The sequence below is a fragment of the Ambystoma mexicanum genome, chromosome 3q, assembly GCF_040938575.1.
Source record: "Ambystoma mexicanum isolate Mex_15411 chromosome 3q, UKY_AmexF1_1, whole genome shotgun sequence".
Taxonomy (NCBI): domain Eukaryota; kingdom Metazoa; phylum Chordata; class Amphibia; order Caudata; family Ambystomatidae; genus Ambystoma; species Ambystoma mexicanum.
This window is the reverse complement of record NC_090926.1, coordinates 784,821,294-784,844,399: the sequence shown is the minus strand read 5'-3', so window position 1 is coordinate 784,844,399 and position 23,106 is coordinate 784,821,294. Positions and strand designations below refer to the sequence as shown.

Here is a 23,106-nt window from a genome sequence, read left to right as displayed (position 1 = left end):
ATCGCCAGCTTGCACGTTCCCAGTAACAGATGTTAGCACCCACTTGACTTGCACCCGATATCACTATCTGCCAAATGCCCTATAGCAGGAATTGCCAGCTTTGCATGCCAAGAGGCAGCCTTGTGAGCTGTGCTGCTACTTTCCTCGAGTGCAGTAACGGGCACTGCCACCCTCCGCATTATCTCCATCTGCGGCTGTACAGACTTGTGTGCTAGCGTCCGACTGTGGATTCCAGTGGTGCACTAAACTGTTTCACACTCCTGTCCTCTGATGGGCCCTCATCACGCGTGGGCCTTGAACCATATCCACACTTACCTGTGGGCAGACACATCCGGATGCAGACTCGTCACAATCCATTGATGAGCATTGTGGGTGCTGCTAAAACAGGAAATCCGACGTTCAGATTGGTCACATTGCTTTCAAAGAGGCAGGATGTCCTGTTCACGACTGAATGCATCCCAGGAAGCCACACTCTCCTTGGGACTGGCCATCGAGATGTCCTGTAGAAGAAGCCCATTCTTCAACATACCTAAGAGGAGAGTCTGCGGCTATCACTATCCAAGATCGTCAAAGTCAGACCATGCGGGTGATCTCTCGGGATGCCTCATTTTCAACGTGCCTGCCTTGGAAGCAAGACGGCACAGAGCAACACAGGTTGGATCCAGCAAGGTCTGCGCTTAGAAACCTCCGGGTATTAAGCGCGTTATGAATAACCTATCATATCATATAGAAAGTCACCTAAGAAACCTACAAGAACAGCAATACTACCATAAGGGCAATTAATGGGCACCTCTACAAAGGGTGCCCAAGTGAGAGAAATATGGTGCAAGGCCTACAACATTATTGCAAAGTTGCCACTGAGTTGTACGGGAATGAAGGATTACTAATTTGATACACCAAAGGCATCACAACCGCAGAAGCAAGAAGAAGGTCCACACACCCTGCACAGAAGGGCTATCTCGTGGAGACCCTCATGAAGACGAGGTCACGCGAGAACTATTCCTGTCCAGGCATGGATGAAGAAGTTGATTGTTCCCCCAAACGTTGCCATAAGTGCCATGAGAGAAACAAGCACCTGACATTGAGAACAGTGATGTTGAATGGGATGGGTAGGTTTGGATTGGAGTGGGCGTGGACTTCATAGGCGTGTGATAGGTGACCTGGAGAGGTCAAAAAGATTTTCCATTGTACTCACAAACGATGCCTCCAAATGGCTGGAAGTAAAATGTTTGGCTCTGATTACAACAAAGTCACACTCGATTTCAACACCAAGGTTTTCCAAATGGCGGACCTCTATTTCTGATAGTGGCCTTTCTGATAGTGGCGTACAATTTATTTCATTGAAAATGCAGGCACAATGCTATTAAACCGGGTGGCACTTTACCAGCCCTCCCTCCCGCCTCCAAAGAAATGGACAAGTGGAAAGAATAAACATGTTCATCAAAAGTTCCCTTCATGCAGCTGCGGTTGTGCGCTCCGCCGTGTGATGAAGCTGTGCTCAGTGCTGGTGCTCTTAACAGGACAACCCCAAAGTCCATGATGAGAAGTCATTTATCCATTGATGGAGGGGGGTCGAGCGAGGACTACACTTAAACCAGCATAGGTGTTAAACAGTACACCTCACTCACGCATGACCGCTTAAGGGACAGAGCACACTTGAGACCGCAGTAAGCAGACATGCGTTCATGGTGCCAGAAGTGCAACACGTTTGCAGTGAGAGATTAGGCAAATTCTGTCTACCACATGAAGACAGGGAGGCTTTGTCCAGGTAAGGCACACCTGTTCCAGTCCAGGGTATATACTACAAAGCAATAAGCAGTACAGATGGAAACGTCTGGAAAGACTTGCCCTGTACCAAAAGGACCAGCGACATGGTCAACGTGTTCAAAGACCTTCACAAGGCAACTAAAGTTCAACAACTGGCACAGAAGATAAAGAAGTACACAGAAGGGGAAACAGGACCCCAGGAAGTTGTGGCTCCAGCTACCAATAACTGTATAGCAACGAAAGAGAAGAAGGCCCGTACACTGAAAGGGAAAGTGAGGAACCACCAGCCAAGACCTCACCAAAAAGCCAGAAGAAGGGCAAGCAAGTAGGAAGAAGTGGGAACTGTGCGAATCGTGGACTCTCCATGAGTTTCCCATTCCTTTGTTTCCTGGAAAGGGAGGTGATGTGGCCAACGCTGGAAATTCTGCAGCCCAACCCTATGCACTGTGATGACGTCAGGTAGGAAAAGCGCGAGAGGCAGGAGAGCATGCAGGGGATGAGGCACATACAGGAACATCACAGGAAGGGAAGAAACGCAGAAATAAAGCATGCTGTGATCATAGGTATACACACTGTGTGTGTGTGTTTGTGTGTTCATTTCCTGCCGAGGCTATTGCAGAGAGACGGCACTACATCCTCCTCGGGCTGGGCGCACACACGTTGCTCAACCTCTAGACATTTGTAGCACATTCTCCAACACTTCCTTTGTGTGCAGGCTTTTCCTTGACTTGCTGGAGCGTGTGAGAATGGGTGAAAGTGCTCTTGGCAGAGTGTCTGACTTCCCCCCTGCCTCTTTTCTCTTTCTCTTTGCTGGTACAGGTGTTGGATCTGGTCCTGTTCTGCAGGTTTGACGGGTCTGGATTCCTCCAGACCTTCTTAAGTCCCTTGCTTTTCGTGTTTAGTTAATACATTTTTCACGAAAAAAAACCTTTTACATGCAAGTTGTTAATGGTGGGTTAAAGGCCTTTGTCAGCAGGCTGCTGTATTTTTCTTGTAATCAGATGTGCTAACAAATCACTACTTGTGCGAAGTGTATGGGAGAATTGTATGGGAGAATTGTATGGGAGTATTGTATGGGAGAATTGTATGGGAGTATTGTATGGGAGTATTGGGGACCTTGTACAGCTGTACAGAGGCCCGCCTGAGGGGGTGCCTAACCAGTGTTGGGTAGATGGGTACATGGTGTAAGGAACTCCTGGTGGTAACAGTAAAGACAGACGCAAGTGATCACAGTTCAAGGGTGTTTATTGAACTGCATAATGGGTGAGATAAACGCCTAATCTAAACCTAAATCTAAGATGGGAGCAAGCTACAACCATCAAATAATAATTAGGCAGTCCTAGTGGCGTCTTGTCAAAATAAAAAGTGCCTATACTAAAAATAACCTATTGCCAAACCTTACCGCTAACTTCCAAAAAGAGTGTGGGATAATGTTCACCAAAAAACTAAAGAAGTGTTCTCAAAATGATAAGTCAGGATGCTATGGCTGGGTCTCCTATCCCATGTTTTTAGCAATGGGACAAGGCAGGACTTCTGAGCACAGGACACTCCTGGGCCTCTCCAGCACGAGGCTCACAATTCCAGTTCAACGATACCAGAACCTTCAAAGGCCAAGTCTCTTATCTGAAAAGTCTCTTGCCTTAGAAGGCCTAATGGATCAAAACAATCAACAAACAGAAGTTCCTTCAGTAATCTTGCACCTTGGGCGATTGCTACTTCGCCCCTCGTATCCCCCTCCACCAGGGGTCGGATCCTTCTTGCAACTTGGGCTCCCTCCATCGGGTTCACTATGGGCTTTCAAATGCAGCTTGCAATATTAAAGAGCCTTAATGTCTTTTTAAACAACTTCTCACTGTGGACAACCCTCAACCGGGTTCACTCTTGTCGACAACATTTTCACTTTACTTTCTCACAATGCAGGATTCACTCTCATTCGCTTTCTCTTTGGCATCCCTCCATCGGGTTCACATAGCCAGCTTTAACACAGTTCATGAGTTCCTAATACAGTTCATGATTTGCTTCATCTCATCAGAAAGCATAGATCCCTTTTCCTTACTTTCTTTCAGCATCCCTATGTCGGGTTCACACTTGCCTTATTCTACAATATTCATAACCTTCTCAGAAAGTGGGGTTCCCTTCCCCTAGCTCTCTTTTGGCAATGCGTCAGAGACTTTCGAGTGTAGAAGGGATTTGGTGTGACCCTTGTAGGACCACTCTGACACCTCACGTCGCCTTTTCGTAGGGTCTTCTGGTACTTGCAGTTACAACACAAAAGGGGCCAGCGAGAGTCCCTCGAATGAGCACTCCTGCGGTGCCTGACCCATCTGCAGCTGGCCCTCAACAGGGGTTTCCCAAAAGTACAAGCGCATACAAGTCTTTTGTTCTCAAGTTATTGCGTTCATCTAATGTTGCCACTTGCAACCTTGGCCTCAATACAGTTCGGTTTGCTATCAGGTTCCTCCGACTAAACGATTGTGCTGAGCCCATTGGCTGGTCTTGCTTCTGGAGTCAAGGACGGTACCACAGTAGCCAGCGTGCCTCCCCGCCTGTGTTATCAATGCGGGAGGCCCCCTTGCACCATTGACATCTGTTCCTCCACACGGCAGCTGTAACTCCCGGGCCTATGATTTCCCTTTCAGAGGCTACGCGGTTCTGATTTGAAAAGGGCAAGGGCAGTTTCCCCTTCGTCGTCCCTCCAGGTCTCGCCACCTTCCTCCTCCATTTGAACTGCCGGTTAAGTGTAGCTGTTTCCTCATGTGCTCTGCCTTGCTCGAAGTGTGCTTTCGTGCTCCGCCTTTTATCCCTGTAGGGAAAGTAAAGGGCCGTCAGGTGTGCATGGTTATTGTCAACTGGCTGATTCTGCCTGACCCGTTGTCATGATTCCTGCCCCTCATGTCCCCAGCCCTCCAAGATGTCAGGCTGGAGCCAGGCCACAATCACCTACATGGCCCTCAGTGGCCTCTCCATCCCTCCAAAGACCCACTTGGAGTCAGACTTGGCACTTGTGGCACCAGACTCACTCACTCCCATAGGATAACATTGTGGATTGGACTTGTAGCGCATTGATGGGGACAAGATGGATGCCCCCACATATTTTTGTTCCCAGAACTGCATGTGCAGTCTAGTGTTTTGGGTGTGGTTCAGCCCAGAGACACCTGGGATACCCAGAGACTATTTAAGCCACGCCCAGGTTGAGAAACCTGCTTTGTGTTTTCTGCACCTGCAGCGTGACACATGAGGCACAGAACCGGATGTTACAGGCCAATTCTGAACATATTTTGTGCAGTTATGGAATGCACTCTTTGGGAACGTTGAGGGCGAGAGAGCTTAATCCTCTTAAAAGGTTGAGTCTGGGCCAATAATGGGAAAGCGCAGGGGGTTCTCTCCCCCAGGCCCAAAATTTCTTCCAGCGGCACAGACTGGTATAAGGCATAATAGGCTAGGCTGTGGCAGGTAGATGCTATTGACTTGGCCTGTGAGGGGCCCCTTGTGTTGTTTTGGCAAGTAGATGTGATTGATTGATTCGGCCTGTGAGTGGTCCCTTGTGCTGTGGCGGCAAGTAGATGTGATTGACTTGACCTGTGAGTGGTCCCTTGTGCTGCCGTGGCAAGCAGATGTGATTGACCTGACCTGTGAGTGGTTCCCTGTGCTGCAGCGACAAGCAGATGTGATTGACTTGGACTGTGAGTGGTCCCCTGTGCTGCGTCGGCAAGTAGATGTGATTGACTTGGCCTGTGAGTGAGTGGTCCCCTGTGCTGCGTCGGCAGGTAGATGTGATTGACTTGGCCTGTGAGTGAGTGGTCCCCTGTGCTGCTGTGTGCTTCATGAAGAAGTCTCAAATTGACGGCATTCCAGATCAGGCTGTTCCCACCACAGGCAGTGTGCATTCCATCACTGGTGGGTGCAGTGGCAGAGGATGTGGTGACAAATGGATAAAGGATGCAATGCTGGTAGAGTGGAGGAGCAGCAGATAAGATTTCAGCGAGCTTGGGGTCCGTCCTGGCCTGCAGGTAGTTCATCCGGTCGTTTGGGGGCACTCTGCAGGGTGAGGGGAATCTCACCTTCTCCACGAGTAGTGCAGGCCAGATGGAAAATAGTTGGTTCACTTTTGCCACCTGTGGACATGCCTGATCTCCAGCTGGACTGCCCCCCAGCCATATGAATTCTCAGTCTGCGGTTGGCTCTATAAACCAGCCATTCCAGCATTCTCCTGCTCAAGGGAAGGCCCCGCCCTTCTCCTGATACTGAACTCTGTTGAAAAGCTGTTGCACATAAGCACTGTGGTTTTAATTCAAGTTAGTATTAAAACCGTCGCACCTGGAAAGCTGCTTGGTTTTTCGTGGATTTGTGTATTCTGCAACTTGCTTTGAATAATCACAGTTTTACCTTGTGTAGCCCCCCCTAGACATGTGCATCTTGGAAGGGACCTGATTTGTTAATATTATTTGTATTCCTTTTAGGAATGCTACACAACCATGAAGAACACATTTAAAGAACAAACAATAAACGCTTGCATCTATATTGACACTACAAGGTTGCGGAATGCAATGCATGCAATGCAAAGTAAGGCGTTCTGAGTCAGCACCATATGCTCGCCCACCTTATGGACTGGGCCCATCTGACACTACTTGGATTGAGGTTCAGGGCTGTAATGGAGTGTATGTGCCTTCTGCTCCCAGAAAGAGTTCATGCACCTGCACAAAAGGCATGTGGGAACCAAACCAATGTACTGGGGAGGGAGGTGCTGGGGTGGCTGTGAAAGGTAGTAGCTTATCGGATGGTGGGGCTCACAAAGGCCACACCATCAGACCTTCAGGACCGAACATCAAGATCGATCCCGAGGCCCTCTAGATATCAGGAACGCACCCCGCATTTAATTATGTTTCCCGTCCACCTCTAACTTACAACATGACTCTTTCATGGCTGCCTAGCAAGCTCATTTCTTTCAGCCACCCCGCTTAACATTGTTCTTCCAGAGACATAGTTTAATCATTCTGCCCACCACCATCGTGCCCTGGTCAATAGCTACGTCTTTCCCCAACCACTTAAATCCCACCACCGCATCGCCACTGTGCTTAACTCGGCTTTCGGCCCTAGAATAGCTCAGTCTAGAACTGTTCGACTCTATAGCGTGACCAAGGCTAATGGGCCGGGTCACCTGCCTTCGTCCCAAAAGGTGCAGCACTTACCATCCTCTACTAGGCCTCTTTCGTGTAGTCTTGACGATGGTCAGTATCTTCAGTAAAGGAATCTGCGGCTGCATACAGAGTAATGCCTGGTCCGTACTCGAGCCAAAACACCCCTTTGGTAAAATGCCACAATTAGGGGCAGCTAATGCCACATTTATTTCATTTTCCCACAGTTTCCAATCCCCCCTCCTCCCTTTCAGTGCATACACTACAGATTTTCATACACACTCTTGCCTAGGGAGTAGTGGGGTTGTCCCCCTGTTATAAGCAACACCCCAAGCATCCTTTCCAAAATACCCTTGAGCATACGATCTCACCTCGCCTCGTGAATGCCCTGAACGTGGCACCACCCACCCAGACCTGGTCCAGAATATCATTTTCCACTGTTTTACCCTTTGAGGCAAAACCCTTCCCCTTAGACCAGTTGTTTGTTTATTTATACAGCGCACAAAACCCAGAGGTATCTGGGCACGTTACAGGTAATTTTAAGTTTATAGGTTGCACAAAGGAATAGTTGCAGTCATAGTATTCCATTAATAAATGAGAGAATAAACAACATAATACATACGGTAGGTACAAAGATGCAGTTTACATATATACAACAGTGTTTTGAGGTGATAGGACATTGTTCGGCATCCTAGAGATCATTATGAGTCCTTTGTGAATAGCCAACCTTTGGTACTTTTCCTAAAGCTAAGGAAGGACTGGTCTGCTCTTAAGGTTGAAGGTAAGGAGTTCCATAGCTGGACGGCCATAACAGGAAAGCTGCTGCACCCTGCTTTTTTTCAGTTTAAATCTGGGGACTTTTAGTCCGAAAGAGTTTGCTGTCCTCGTCGGGCGAGTTGACGATTTTTGGACAATTTTCTCCATTAGGTTTTTGGGGGCTGAATCGGTTAGGTTTGTGGGCGAGGGAGAAAGTTTTAAGCTGAATTCTGTCCTTAATTGAGAGCCAGTTGTTGTTCTGCCTGGAATCCAAAATATGTTGTCTTCTGGGAATACTTAGTGCCATTCTAAGTGCATTATTTTGTAGTATTTAAAGTTTGTTGACAATGTATTTGCTGGCACCTAGGTAAATTGCAATAATCGAGTTTTGAGAGAATTAGCGCTGTCGCTAGGGTGATGCAACTCTCTGTGGATAAGAAAGGTTTACAGGCATGTATCAGCTTACAGGTGTGTGCTGTTGCGGAGGCCATAGCGTTAACTTGCTTGCACAGTTTTAGTGTAGAGTCTCGGTAGAAGCCTAACGTTTTTACCTCCTTTGCCACTTTAATGTCAATACTGTCGATGTTAAATGATAGGTAGTGATTGCTGAGTTTATTAAGGTTGGCCGATGCTCCAAGGAGCAAGAGCTCAGTCTTATCATCATTCAGGCACAGGCCATGAGAGGCCATCCAAGCCTGAATGATAAAATCGATTTTGTTAACTAGGGCTAGGTCCATGACATAGTCTCCAGTTAGTGGTTTGAGGATCTGGGTGTCATCCGCGTAATTTGTGTATGTGACACCAAGATAGTCAAGGTCATCGACAGTGGTTTGGGGAAGACATTGTACATCGTCGGTGAAACACAGGATCCTTGCGGTACTCCACATGTTATTGGTGTAGGGTCTGCTGAGGCAGAAGGTGAGAAGACAATCATTGATTTATTATTCAGAAAGGATTGAATCCAGGGTGTTGCTTCCTGGGAGAAATGGGCCGCTGTGGACAGATGCTTACATAGCACTTTATGAGCAACTAAATCAAATGCGGCTGATAGGTCTAGTAAGAGTAAGAGGGCAAGTTTTCCATTGTCTTTAAGTTCATCAATTTGGTTCTTCAGGTCAATCAAAGCAGCTTCAGTCTGAATCCAGACTGCCGGAGCCCTAGGAGGTTGTTGGTCTCCAGGTATGATTGTATCTGGAGGTAGGCTGCTTTGTCTATAATCTTCAATAGAAAAGGGACTGTAGTAATAGGTCTATAATTAGTCGGGATACTAGGGTCCAATGAGTTTTTTTTTATTTTTAAGAGTGGTAAGTTAGGAGGGACAGTGCATGTTTGAAATGAGGCATTGATAAGTGTGGTAATGAATGGTGCCAGGTTTCTGGCAGCTTCTTTGGTTATGGGGGCCGGGCAGATGGCTCCCTGGCATCTCAAAGGCTTGAACGAGGCTATGATATCTTCAACCTCTTGGGAGGTGACTTGGGCAAATTTAAAACGCTGGGCGGGTTTGGAAGTGTAGTCTTGGGTTCTCTCATAGGTGCCTCGGTCAGGAAGGTTCAGCTTTTTGTGAACTATTTTATTTTGGAGGAGGGAGATTTTGTTGGACAATGTCTTTTGGATAGTGTGCAGGCTTACACACAGTTAAACGCCACATGCATTCAGTTGTGGCTGTGTGTCTTTTTCTTCACATGGTGTGGTCAGTGTAAGTGTTAATGCAATGGCATAACATACATGTTTCATGTTCAGTGATGTGGTTAAGTTGAATGTGATTGATTCACTTTCTTTGGATGCATCACCAAAATCAGGTGAGGCCAGGCTGGGATTTCCCCTGATGCTTCTTCGTGGCGGGGGTCAGTTATTGTGATTATTGAAAATAAACCGTGGGCTTTCTGCGCTATAGTTTCAGCCAGTTTCTTTCCCTCCACCTGCCCTGTTGTGGGTGGAGAACCCCATTCTTTGTGCAAAGATTGACTCCTTTTAGAGAATCTCCTTTACGCAGTATGTGCTGCACTTATGCATAGCCCCAGCTCCTGCACACATGGCTCTGTAGCGAGCCCTCACTTCCTGCACAGCCTAAAGTGCATTTGCAGCCCCCCCACCTCCACCTGTTATTGGCAAGCCCAAAGTGCATTTGCAGCCCCCCCCCTTTGCCTCCATCTGTTATATTGGCACAACCTAAAGTGCATTCAGAGCCCTCCCTGCCTCCACATGTTATTGACACAGCCTAAAGTGCTTTCACAGCCCTCCCTGCCTCCACCTGTTATATTGGTACAGCCTAAAGTACATTTGCAGCCCTCCCTGCCTCCACCTGTTATATTGGCACAGCCTAAAGTGCATTCACAGCCCCCATGCCTCCACCTGTTATGTGCACAGCCCAAAGTGCATTTGCAGCCCCCCTTGCCTCCACCTGTTATATTGGCACAGCCTAAAGTGTATTCACAGCCCTCCCTGCCTTCACCTGTTATTGGCACAGCCTAAAGTGCATTCGCCACCCCCCCTGCCTCCACCTGTTATTGGCACAGCCCAGAGTGCATTCACACCCCTACCTGCTTCCACCTATTATTGGCACAGCCCAAAGTGCATTCACAGCCCTACCTGCCTCCACCTGTTATTGTCACAGCCCAAAGTGCATTCACAGCCCTACCTGCCTCCACCTGTTATTGGCACAGCCCAAAGTGCATTCACAGCCCTCCCTGCCTCCACCTATTATTGGCACAGCCCAAAGTGCATTCACAGCCCTACCTGCCTCCACCTGTTATTGGCACAGCCCAAAGTGCATTCACAGCCCTCCCTGCCTCCTCCTGTTATTGGCACAGCCTAAAGTGCATTTGCTGCCCCCTGTCTCCACCTGTTATTGGCACAGCCTAAAGTGCATTCACAGCCCTCCCTGCCTCCACCTGTTATTGGCACCGCCGGCATTTGCCGCCCCCCTGCCTCCACCTGTTATTGGCACAGCCTAAAGTGCATTCACAGCCCTCCCTACCTCCACCTGTTAATGGCACAGCCTAAAGTGCATTTGCCGCCCCCCTGCCTCCACCTGTTATTGGCACAGCCCAAAGTGCATTCACAGCCCTACCTGCCTCCACCTGTTATTAGCACAGCCTAAAGTGCATTCACAGCCCTCCCTGCCTCCCTCCACCTTTTATTGCATAAACAACCCCGGACGTGCAGAATGTCAGTGCTCTAACAAATTGGATTGCAATACGTGGGGGACAAACTTTATCCCGAATAGTACTGTCTTGGTGGCCATAATCAAGCAATAAACCAGCGCCGGGACGGGGGCATAACCGGCTCAGTTAATGCCCCAGCGCCTATGTTACAGACAATAGCGAAGGGAGGCCCTTAACGATAGCCCCAGGACATTACATGAACCCTGAACTCGAGGAGTACCGGGATTCTAATTGCTGTTTTTTTTCTAAGTTGAGAAACGTGTGTTTGCCATTTCTCAAATTGGGGAAAAAAACGATAAAAAAAAGATGGCTTCCATTGATTAGGGAAAAGGGAACTACACATACTCCCTTCTCCCTTTCTATGGCGGCTATTACCATGACGGAGATGCGCTGGGAACAGCGAGTGCTCGCGGCGGCGGACAGGGAAGCGCAAGGTAAGTGGGGGTAGGGTGGGGGTGAGTGAGGAATGTGGAAATTGGGGCTGGGGCATGGGGACGCATGGGGGTGCACTTACCAGAATCCCAGCGGGAAAAATGGCAGCCTCCCGCAGCCCGCTTCTGAGGAGGCTCGGAACAGGGGCTTTACCATGAGGTAAAGTCCATGTTCGGAGCCTCCTGATTAACTGGGAGAAAATTCACCCCACCCCAACTCCCCGCCGGGTCTGGGGCAGGCATTACGAGAGCCTATTTGCCTTAATGATTGAAGGGCTGATTAAAACGTGTTGTGTTGTATACGGACAGTGCTGCAGTAGACACCCAGCTAAGTGGACGGTTTGCAGTTACATTTGATGTCCTCAAGATTGTCCTGTTGGATCTGAGTGTGACCCCACCTTACAGTATCCTCGCTCGTTCTGCACCTGGCAAGCTGCCAATAGACTCCATTCATTCCATCTGTTAGTCAGGAAGAATTAATTCAGTAATGCACATAGCAGCGTGTGACCATTCTGCGTTTGGAAACACGCAGGTCAATGCACACACCATGCACCTTATTTGATTTGGTAAAATGCAATCAATCAGAATCTACAATAAACAGTGTCTTTCTTGGACCCACTCTGAGGAGGGAAACATATTTAGAAATAGGACACAAATTGCATAACGTGAAGGCTGCGCCCCTCATTCCACTCCAAGCGCCTGTGCCCGGGTGAGCGGTGGTAGAATGGCTTAGATGTGGTGTTTTGTGGACACTACCCGTGGCCTGTGCCCATGAGCCGTTTTGGAAGACACCCAGCGCTGCCCTGGGCAGGCCCGGCCGGAAGCACCTACAGGACAGCTTGAGGAACCAGAATGCCAGGTTCATCCCCACCGGCTCACAATAATTGCTGTTTCCATGTGAAAACGTCCCTGTAAAAATGGCGTCTGACAAAAATGTCGGCCAAAAATGGCTGTGGTTTGTAGGAACATTAGCCACATAGAACATGCGGGGGACACCCTGCAACCACCAAACCTTTTTTTTGTTCAGGGGGAGCCGGGGACACCCCCGCAACCCTCTCTCCCTTTGACCCCATATATATGGTCACCATATATAAAGTCACAAGTGCCCTTTCCCGGCGACTATATGTATACAGATAATATTACCGGATGCCTAATTACTCACCAGACATCCCTCCCTTGGTCCAGGCAGGGGCCAAGTCCACGAAGATGAGGTCTGTAGAGTGGCTGCATGGTGAAGTCTGGATCCAATCGAGGAGGGTGGGGGTACGTACACTGGAAGTAATTAAGTAGATTGAAGTGGCGATGCACTGTTAAGTCTCGTCCAAAACTTGCACCTGCGGTCACTTTTATTTCACACACTTCGCCTATCTGCACAAACTTAGCACTGGGGGTGACAAGCCAACTGAGATCAGAAGGTCTGCAAAACCAGTCATTTGAAAGAACCAGATGACACCAGTAGTACTCGCTCGTGCGCTCCTTTTGTGTCCTGGATTATGTGGGATGCTGGAGCCTTTAGATTAAGGGTTTTAGATCTTCACTCTGAAGCAATCTTCCACTTGCATGGGCCTTACAAGAAACAAACATAAATGAAATATGGCATGGTTGTGTAATATCCATTCTACGGCATAGAGCACGAGTAGAATGAGAGGCACGAGAAGCAGCATGAGAAGCTGGGAGCGTGTCATCGAGATGACGGGGCGAGATGGAATGCGGCGGGCTGTTGGAAGAGTAACGGCTACCAGCTGGATTGAAGGACGTGCGACCTCCCTCCTCCCTAATGTTTATATGTAGATGCTATATTAAATAAATAACACGTTAACTTACTCCGTAGTCTGTCATTTCAATATTGCCGGACACTTCAGATGGCGACGAGGATGCTGTGCTTCACTATACAGCTGACATCATAGGCCGCTCCGCTCTTGCCCGAGCGTCGCAGCGGCCCGAATTGTCAAACGGTAACGTCGATAGATAAGATATATACAGTATATATTCATGGGCGTGGGCTGCCGTGACTTCAGGTTCTCTCCGTTCAGTACAGTTCGTTACGTCCAATTACTTCCTGGATTTCCACACGCATGCGTGTGAATGACTAAAGTCTTAAAGGGACATACGCATCATTGTGCCTGCATAAACCAAACGGCATTATGAAAGGAAAATGATGCAGGCTGGTTGGACTTGTCATGAGTGGAGTGTTAATCTTACTCAATACACGTATTAATGTAAGGAAACAACACGAATTTCAAAGTAATACTTATGTCACAATTTTTTAAAGAATAATAACAATATATCAATCCACACCATTTGTAAGAGATTAAACATCATAAACAGTAGGCTGTTATGGCATTTAGCAGTGTGCCTCCTCCAGCATTGTTTATGCCTGATACAGATGAACCCATCATTCCGTGGAAAAGATGGATACGATCTTTTGAACACTATGCAAGTGTAGTGTGTGGACCAAATTGCAGTGTTGACAAGAGAAAATCATTATTGTTGCATTGTTTAGGACCTGCTGGTCAAGAAAAATATGAATCGTTACCAGAACTTACTGCTGAGGAAGATGTGAATATTAATGAGTATGAACGCACAGTAAAGAAAATAAATAAACACTATGAAAAAAAAGTGAGTATTATTCTAGAGAGGTACAAGTTTGGTAAAAGAACACAGGAGGAGGGAGAAAGTGTTGAAAAATATGTGACTGCTTTGCGTAAACTTGCCAAAACTTGTAACTTCAATGAACAATTAGATGAAAGGCTAAGAGACCAATTTATGTTGGAATGCAGAAGTACTAAAGTAAGAGAGAAATTATGGTCAGAAAATGATCCTTCATTAGATGTGGTACTTAGGGTAGCGAAAGAAGTGGAGCACACTGAGGAATGTGTGAAAGAACTTGAGAACAAGATGAAATCCGTCAAAATAGAAGCAGGCAGTCTTAAACATGCAAAATTAACATATGAGAATGTTGATGAAAAGGAATCCATAGCTATGGTGACCAACTCCAGGATAAAAAAGAAAGAGTACAATAGGTCGCATCAATCATCACAAGACAAAGGGAAAAACAAAGGTAACCAGAAAAACAATCCAAGCAACTTTAGTAGGAAAGAAAATTGTTCGCGATTTTGCTGTACATACGGTTCCTTTGCGTGAAGCCAATAAGAAGAAGAATTTTGTTTGGGACAATGAATGTGAGGAAGAATTTGAATTTATCAAAAATGCAATTGATAAGGCTCCAGCGTTAAAAAATTTCATTAGTGATAAGAAAGTCATAATCACCACAGATGCCAGCAATGTTGGATTAGGAGCTGTCGTTACTCAGGAACATGAAGGACGTGAGATGGTAATTGCATTTGCTTCAAGAATTCTTAGGGGTGCTGAAAAATCGTATGCAGCAATAGAGAAAGAAGCTTTGGCAATTAAGTGGTCGGCAGAAAAGTTCAGAAGCTTTATTTGGGGACGTGAAGTGGAATTTCGGACTGATCACAAACCGTTGGTTCAGGTTATTATGTCCAAAGGATTGGACAAAGTATCCAACAGGATAAGAAGATGGGTGATACTACTTCAGGAATATAATTGTGTGGTAAAATATGTACCAGGTGCAAAAAACATTACAGCTGATTGTTTGTCACGTTTGACTAGTACATCAGAAATTACAGATGAGGATGATGATAATGAAAATGTTCTCAATATTGAGTCCACTTCTATTTCAAAGATGGAATGGGGTGATGCCATAAAAAGTGACAGTGATATGAACAATCTTAAAGGTTTGATATGCAGCCAAACTTCATGGAACAAGGCGTTGTTTGAGAAAGCTAATCTTTCAGAATACTGGCCTATTGCTGAGGAATTACATATACACGGAGACATAGTTATGAGAGGAGACAAGATAATCCCGCCTATCGGCCTGAGAAGAAGAGTCATGGAATTAGGTCATGAGGGACATCAAGGGATGGTGAAAACCAAACGACGAATAAGAAATGACTACTGGTGGCCAGGATGTGACCTGCAAATTGAGAGACACATTAGGGATTGTATCCTTTGCAACAATAATGATAAAGGTTGTGTGGGAGTAAAACAAACTATGGTGGTAACTGAAATACCGGATAAGGCATGGAAGGATGTGGGAATGGATGTGTTAGGCCCAGTATGCAGTGCTGGTGTACAAAAATATTGTTTAGTAATAATTGATCTTCTCACTAGGTGGGTTGAGATACTTATTGCAACAAAAATCACAAGTAATATAGTGATCAAATTCTTATCAGAAATATGTGAAAGGGAAGGTTACCCGAGTAGCATTTTGACAGATAATGGTACTCAATTTAGGTCTAAAGAAATGAAAGAATTTTGCGAAAAATATTCTATAGTACATAAAAGGAGTGCCATTTATCATCCCCAGGCAAATGGTACTGTGGAGCGCTTTAACAAAGTGTTAAAACAGACCATTAGATTGGCATGGTCTAATGGCATGGATTGGGAAAGAGCAGTTAAGGAGAGAATCGTTGCACATCGATTCACTCCCCATTCGACTACAGGTATTTCCCCGTTTGAGTTAAGTAGGGGTAGAAAGGCGCACACCAAATTAGCACCTATGTGGTTAAGCAGTGAGAACAATAGAGTCAACAAAGATTTTGGGGTGGTTTGTGAAAATATAAGAAATACACAATTGAGAAACAAAGGAGTTTATGATGAGAAAAGACCTAGGGGCAAGTATGATAAAAGTACTGTGGTAGGAAAAATGGTAAGAATTAATTTACCCCCAGTACTCAGAGAAGGTCCCTGTAAATGGTCCAAACCCATCAGAGTGTTGGAAGCAAGTAAACATTCTGTCAGAACTGAGGATGGCAGGATCTGGAATGTGGAGAGAGTATGGATATGTGGTGACAATAAAGATTCCAATGGTGGTAACAGTAGTACAATGATGAAGCAAAAGGAAAGAAAGAATGTGGATCAAAGAGAAATAAGAAATGAAAAAAATCAGGATGTTGTATGTGGGATTAAGAAGGTGTGTGTGGTGAGATCCAACAAAGCTGATGTAATTTCCTTGCCCAGTCGCATCAGTGAGCTGTCATGCAGATCCAGAAGTGGGAGAACAATTCGGAAACCCAGAAGAATGGAGGACTTTGTGTGAAGTTGTACATACGTTGCATATAAGCTATTGTCAACAATTTCAGTGTCTTTTTATTGTTGTATATAAAGGAAGGGAGATGTGTAATATCCATTCTACGGCATAGAGCACGAGTAGAATGAGAGGCACGAGAAGCAGCATGAGAAGCTGGGAGCGTGTCATCGAGATGACGGGGCGAGATGGAATGCGGCGGGCTGTTGGAAGAGTAACGGCTACCAGCTGGATTGAAGGACGTGCGACCTCCCTCCTCCCTAATGTTTATATGTAGATGCTATATTAAATAAATAACACGTTAACTTACTCCGTAGTCTGTCATTTCAATATTGCCGGACACTTCAGATCTCAGCGGCAGCAGAAAACATTTGAGACACCTGTGGGGTTTTGATGAAGACTTTTTGATTAGCAAGTTCAAACCTGTGCCACCGAGAGGGGCGTCGAACTGGAAAATATTTTGTAAGATGGGCACCATGTCTGTTGTGAGATCCTGATGCCATGGGTTCAGGTGTCCAGGCATCCTAGGTCAGGGTTCCTGGCCAGCTCTCGTTGAATAAAACGTTCTTGTGTCTTTGGCTCCTAAATGGCGGTTCTGCGACTTTAGCCAATCGGGTTACAGAGCCTGGTAAACTTTGTCACTCAGACTCGGGGTTGGTTCCTGTATCTCGGCAATAGTAATGCCCAGGTTCATACCCTTTTTGCATAATTGTGCCTAGACTTCTTGGGGAAGAGGGTTTAAGTGTCTGTCCTGTTTGTATTTCCCTTACTATGTGTTGTGAGGGAGAACTTCAATAACTGCTTATTCTAGTTCAAGTCCTAGTCCTGCTCATCCTCGTCACAGTCCTTGCTGTATGAGGTGAGTGCCACCTCTCAATAGGCTTTGAGTAGTCACCCTCTGCAGCTCAGCCGGGGTGAGGCTCTTCCCTTCTTATCTCACTATAAAGCAGGCCTCCTCTCAGCAGACATCCTAATTTGTCGCCCAGTTATGCCAGCCCCACGCAAAGTGTCAACATCATCTGGGGGTGGGGGGAGGGTGGTTGGGACAAAAGGACTGTGATGAGGAGCAGTAATGGTGACCACCAGTAAGATCTGGGCACCAGCACCACATCCCTTCTCCTCATCAGATCCTTGCACTAGGAGGAAGTGCACATCTTCAGAGTGAAACCCTGGTCAGGGCACTGAATGAGTGCTTCAGGCTTGACAATAAGGAAAGGCTCCCTTCATGATAGAGCTCCTAATTCCCCAGTAGTAGTTGATGTTGTTTCAGCTACAAAATCACCTTGTTTCGACAATACACGAACAGTCAGCTCCCTCCAAGTGCTTCTAGGGAGGCAGAGTTAAATAATGCAGAACCTCTGGCAATTCTCAAGGTGGTAAAAAAAGGCTTGAACAGGGGTCTTCAGGAGACGAGCCACCAATGGGCATGCCGCCTGCATGCTAGCCCACGCTTCCCTGAATACCCTAATAGCTGTGTCCCGGATGCCTAGGGAAGAAGCTGCCAGTCCCAAAGAAAAGCACCACCGGAAGAAACTGTAGCATGTTGGCGACTGAACCCTGTACTGGGATCACTCCTTGCTGAGAGCAAATGCACTCACATGAGCGCAGCAGGACGCGTCACTGTGGCGGTTGAATGCACATTTCGACTTGACTTCAGTCTTTGTTTAATAATTCCCTGTCCCTGTAAGCCCTTCTCCCCAATTTCCAGACCGCAAGCCGAAGCACTCTCTGGGGGAAGTGCTTTCCCTTCAAATGTAAGAATTTGTCAGAGATGGAAAGAGGGTTGCCCGTGGGGGGCAGGAGGTGTCACAGCCATCGTCATCAACAGAGAGAACCACTCTTGTCAGGGTCCGTACCAGTGCCTCTGTGATGTTTCTTCCTTCTTGCCCTTTCCAGAACCCTGGGGACAACGAAAATTGGGGAAGGTATATTGAAGGGGCTTCGTCAAAGGGAGTGAACAAGGCATCTATGCCCCATGATTGGGAAGCATTGACCTGTAAGTTGGGTATTGTCCATGGAGGCTAATAGGTCTATCTGATGGTACCCAAACCTCGGACAAATCCTGAGAAAGACCAGACATGGCATGTATAGATGCTGGGAGGAGGAACAGGTCCTGCTCAGGGCATCTGCCTCTACGTTCTCGGACCCTTTGCTCTAAATCGCCTGATCTTGTTCCACCCAGAATGCCAAGCCTTAGACACAAGAGATGGTCTGTTGCCCCCTTGCATCACTACCACACCGTCTGTCCTGACCAGAACCTCCTGGTTCTGAAGAAGTGGAAGGAATTCTATCAGTGCCATCCATACTGCCATCAGTTCTTTCAATTTCTCATCAATTCAAGGAGTGTTTTGGTTCCGATGAGAGCCAGAGCCCCTGAATCCTATTGGAGTCCATAACTGCACCCCAACCCTATGGGCATGCATACGATGTCACGTTTCTTTGAGTGACTGATGAATTGACAAGCCAGTTGTCTGATTGTCTGGTCAAAAGCTCCAGTAACGATCCTTCTTACCTGACAACCAGAATTGCCAGTACTCCGAGACCTCTCGAGGTAATGAGGCACTATATGCATTCCCTAAATCAGTCAAATCAAGCCTGGCAAGACCCCTCCTCGACCCCTCTCTGCCAGGTCTCCCCCATTCATTCAATGCCAGGTGCAAGGCAAGAGAGAATGCCCTGATCTGTACTTCCCGTAGCAGACGATAGCCCTCTTACCCAAACAACACGTCAGCGACAGGACATTTCAAGATGTGTGTTGAGAGGAGGCCTCCTTCATGGAAAGCTAACTCGAGAGAATCGCCCTTCCAGCTGAACTGCAATAAGAGAATAATGTTACAATTAAGCCTGTCAGAGGGGTGGGATAGAGCAATGGATTTGGGGACCATTCTGATTTCCCTTCCCGGCACATTTCAGATAATTTCTGACCACCTGGGCTTTTGTTAGCACTCAATGCCCTTGATTTCGGCTGCTGAGGCGGTTGGCTGACTTGCCCTGCTGAGTATGCAACTCCAGGCAGCAGAAAGCTGCTTGATCTATAAATCATTCAGTTGAGTGTCTATATTTGTTTCTGGCTATCTACTTGTTTCTAAGGTTTGGGCAGTGTTTCTTATATGGTCCAACCTGCAGCTGGTGATTTAGGACAGTGTCGCCTTCGGTAACTTGCTTTGATTTTGCAGATCTGCACCTGGCGGCTGAGCTTGGAAAAACCCTGCTGGAGCGAAACAAGGAGCTGGAGGATTCCCTGCAGCAAATGTATGCAACTAGTGAGGAGCAGGTGCAAGAGATAGAGGTAAGAAGGCAATCAGCGGCAGTCTGATTTCTGTGCACGCAAAATGGGGTAATAATAACAACTGTCATTACAGTGCTTAGAAGTTGGAGGTGTCTAGCATGAAGCGCTACATAGGAACACAAATTACAATAACTGTGTGAAGGCTCTTGATAGAAGATGATGCTGTAACTCCGAGCAACGTGCTTAATTTTAGCAAATGTGCATTAAAAAAAATAGCTGTTGGTCTGAATCCCAAAACAGTCTGCTTTCTCAGACCAAGTATTTCCAAAGACTGTCACTGCGTACCCGCCCCATGTTAGGACACAAGAAGCCTTGCTATCTTGGTGATGCGCTATATCATGCTGTTCTGCACTTAACTGATGTGTGGTGTGGGCGCTGGCGCTACTCTGGTGATTGGCATCCATGGTGGCGTCCATTCCTTAATGTTATGGTACTGGGTTTCATACCGCGCTCAGCCAGAATTTGTATGGCCTCCAGGTGCTTTAGCGGATCTGATAGAAAGAAAGAATGAATGGATGGGTTTAGTTAGCGGGGAGCGAGGAACATGCGTGCAGACTGGAATCCCTTGAGCTCTCTGTGCTAGTGTGTTGCTAGGTGTCAAGAGCATCGAGGCATTTGTGTCCTGAGTGCAGCCTTCTGTGCCTGTGGTGCTAGGATGCACTGGTCAGGCTGCGGTGTGTTAGTCTTCAATTGCCACGTGCGGGTGGTTTATTTGGTAGGCGTATTGTATGTTGCAACTGTGACAAAGTCCCCTGCCTGACCTTGCTGGTGGATGGTGGCCCTGGGGTCAGCGTGGGGAGGATCCCCAGCCCACCCCTACCATGCCACACAAGGAAGGCAAGGGTTCACATTGCCACTGTAGATGCTTGGCCTCTTTAAGGGAATCAAAGAGTAGCAGCCCCGCAGAGCTGGAGAGACCTGCACGCTTGGCTTCCCTCGTGCCGGTGCAGAAATCCCGTATACATCTACAGAAAGAAAGAGGGACCTGAGCTATAATGTGAAATTTGAGAGGCTTGCGGGCAGTTGTGAGCAGGCTAATGGAGTCCACCCCAAGTGCAAGGACAAGGAGTGGCAACCAGAGAGTGGACTGCCCAAGGGGGGAGAGACTAGCCAGCCCCAAGATCAGAACTGGAAGCCATCCTTGGGTGCAGAGCCCACCAACCAGACCAGCTCCCTGAAGAGACACACAATCAATGTAAGGTGGGATCCCCAGTCTCAAAAGTTACCTAGCACGCTAAAGGCAAGCGGCTCCTAAGCTTCCCTGGCCAGCACAGAGAGGCCCTCCGATGGGAACGCCAGAGTGAAGTAGCGCAGAAGCCTGCCCTCTACAGGAGTTTGGAAGAAATGCACCAGCTCTAGTCTTGCAGGATACTGTTGCACTCGCTCCCCTGGCAGGAAAACTGCTTCATTGCTCCTTTTCCCCAACTCAAATATTCTCCAGTATTTGGGACCATCTGTTTCCCTAAAGCCAGGCAATCGGCTTACACAGTGGCTACACTGAAATCTGTCTAATATCATCCAAACCTCAGAAATTGGAGAGGTTACTATGAAGATTCTGGCTGACCATGAAAAATACCCTTCGTCTGCTCAAGCCCACAAACTCCTCGCTGTCGTGCAGCCTTAACCACGTCCAAATACTGGACATTTTTCTCAGTTGGGTATCCTATAGAATAACAGGCCCATTCATCTCTATTGACATTTTGGGCTTTCTGTGTCGTATTACAGTGTTACTCTATAACCCATGTTACCCATAGGTCTATATTTTCTCAAGTGCCTTTCTAATGAACTTCAGCTATTCATCCATGAGCGCTTTTAATTTTACTTTCCTTTACTGGTTTTTAAAGTAATTGAGAACGAGGCCAAGCATTCTAAGATAATGTTCAACTATGTAAACATTTTACATTTTAAACTGTTAGAAGTACATCAATGAAGGTCATATGAATATTTTTACAAAACCGTTTAGCAGAATTTTTCAGAGGTACAATACATTGTTCACTTCTTAAATGATTGCTGTGTCTCAGTGAGCGGTTTATGAGCACACCTAGCCCCTATACAGTTACGCCCTAGCTGCTCAACTACTCTGCCTCGAGGCCTCAGCTCTGTGAACAGATACTGATTCAGTTTAGTCTGGTCTCTTAGCACTATAGCGCCCTACACTATGTATTAATGTTACTGTGAAAAGGTATTTATATAGCGCACTGTCACCAACGGAGTTGGTCTCCAGGCGCTCAGGCGGATCAGTAAAGAAAGGTGGTGGGTTAGTGGGGGAAGAGGGCGATGGTGTACTGTTGGCAACTTCATTTCGGTTTTCACCGCGCGCTGAGCTTGGGTGTGCAAATAGGATCGAAGCAGGACCTCGCGTGTTGTTGTTGTGATTTATGTGTTGGTAGTTGTTGCAGTGTGGTGAAGTCCATGCGGTTTGCTGTGAGAGAGGTGTTTGTGTTGGTTTTGTGTGAATTAAGTAAGAAGAAATGAGAGGTTTTGGTTAGTGGGTTTGGGTTGCATGTCTCATAATTAATATTAATGTTCATGGTGAGACTCGTTTTAGAGTCATTGGAACACTATGGGAAACTATGGAACACCCTCCCACCTGCCATCAAGACAACCCAGCTATTCTCCAACTTCTGGAGAGGTGTCATCGCCTGGCTGATCAGCAAGAACTAACTGAGATCAGGAGCTCACACCCTCATCTCCTTACAAATGTATCTATTTCTTACTACATGCCTCTGTCTTATTCAAATGTATTACCATGTTCACTTAACTGTATTCTTGCCATATGTACATCCACCCATGTAACTGTAATCTAACTACACTGTCTATGTCTGTAACCTTTTTATTGTGACCTAATTGCGCCCAGATACCTCAGGGTCAGGTGCGCTATAGAAATGAAATAAACAAATAAACAATTGGCTGGTGCCTGGGTGCCAACCCATCTCGTGAATAGCTAGGATTCATTTTAGAGTATTTCAGGATGGTCGCAGAGTGATCAACGTCCAGACACACACATCGTCTACAGATTGTGACAAATCGAGGGAATTCGTCCCTTCGCCCCAAGGGGGAGCCCCCCCCCTCTGAGGCTAGGGAGGTGAGCCCGCTCAGAAATACTCTCCCTAGTGGTAGAGGTAAGTGGGACCTCTCCAGGAGAGACTCTCCTTTAGGGAACAAGGACTTCCATGCCCGTGAGGCACTCCATCAAGTGGTGCATACTCTGACCTAGATAGGCTGTTGTACAGTATCAGACACTGTGAAATACTAAGACTGGGATGAAGAAACTACAATGTCAGAAACCGGGAAGAAGAAACTCCTGATTTATACTGTTATCTTATAAAGAAAGGTCTTGTCCCTTTAACCTTTAAATCAGGATGCCATATCCACTGAGATGAGTATGTGGATAAATATGCATCCAGAGAGATGAATGAGAAAGAGAGAGCGATAACCATGTATGTCACCTTGG

General features: G+C 46.8%; 1 protein-coding gene across 1 annotated transcript in view; it reads left to right on the top strand.

Annotated features, from left to right (window-relative positions):
• Positions 1-23,106, top strand: part of CDR2L (cerebellar degeneration related protein 2 like) — a 149,500-nt gene that overhangs the window by 20,103 nt on the left and 106,291 nt on the right. Inside the window, exon 2 of the mRNA XM_069654844.1 lies at positions 19,540-19,652. Coding sequence (XP_069510945.1) covers positions 19,540-19,652 — 113 coding nt within the window. The remainder of the gene's footprint in view (positions 1-19,539; positions 19,653-23,106) is intronic.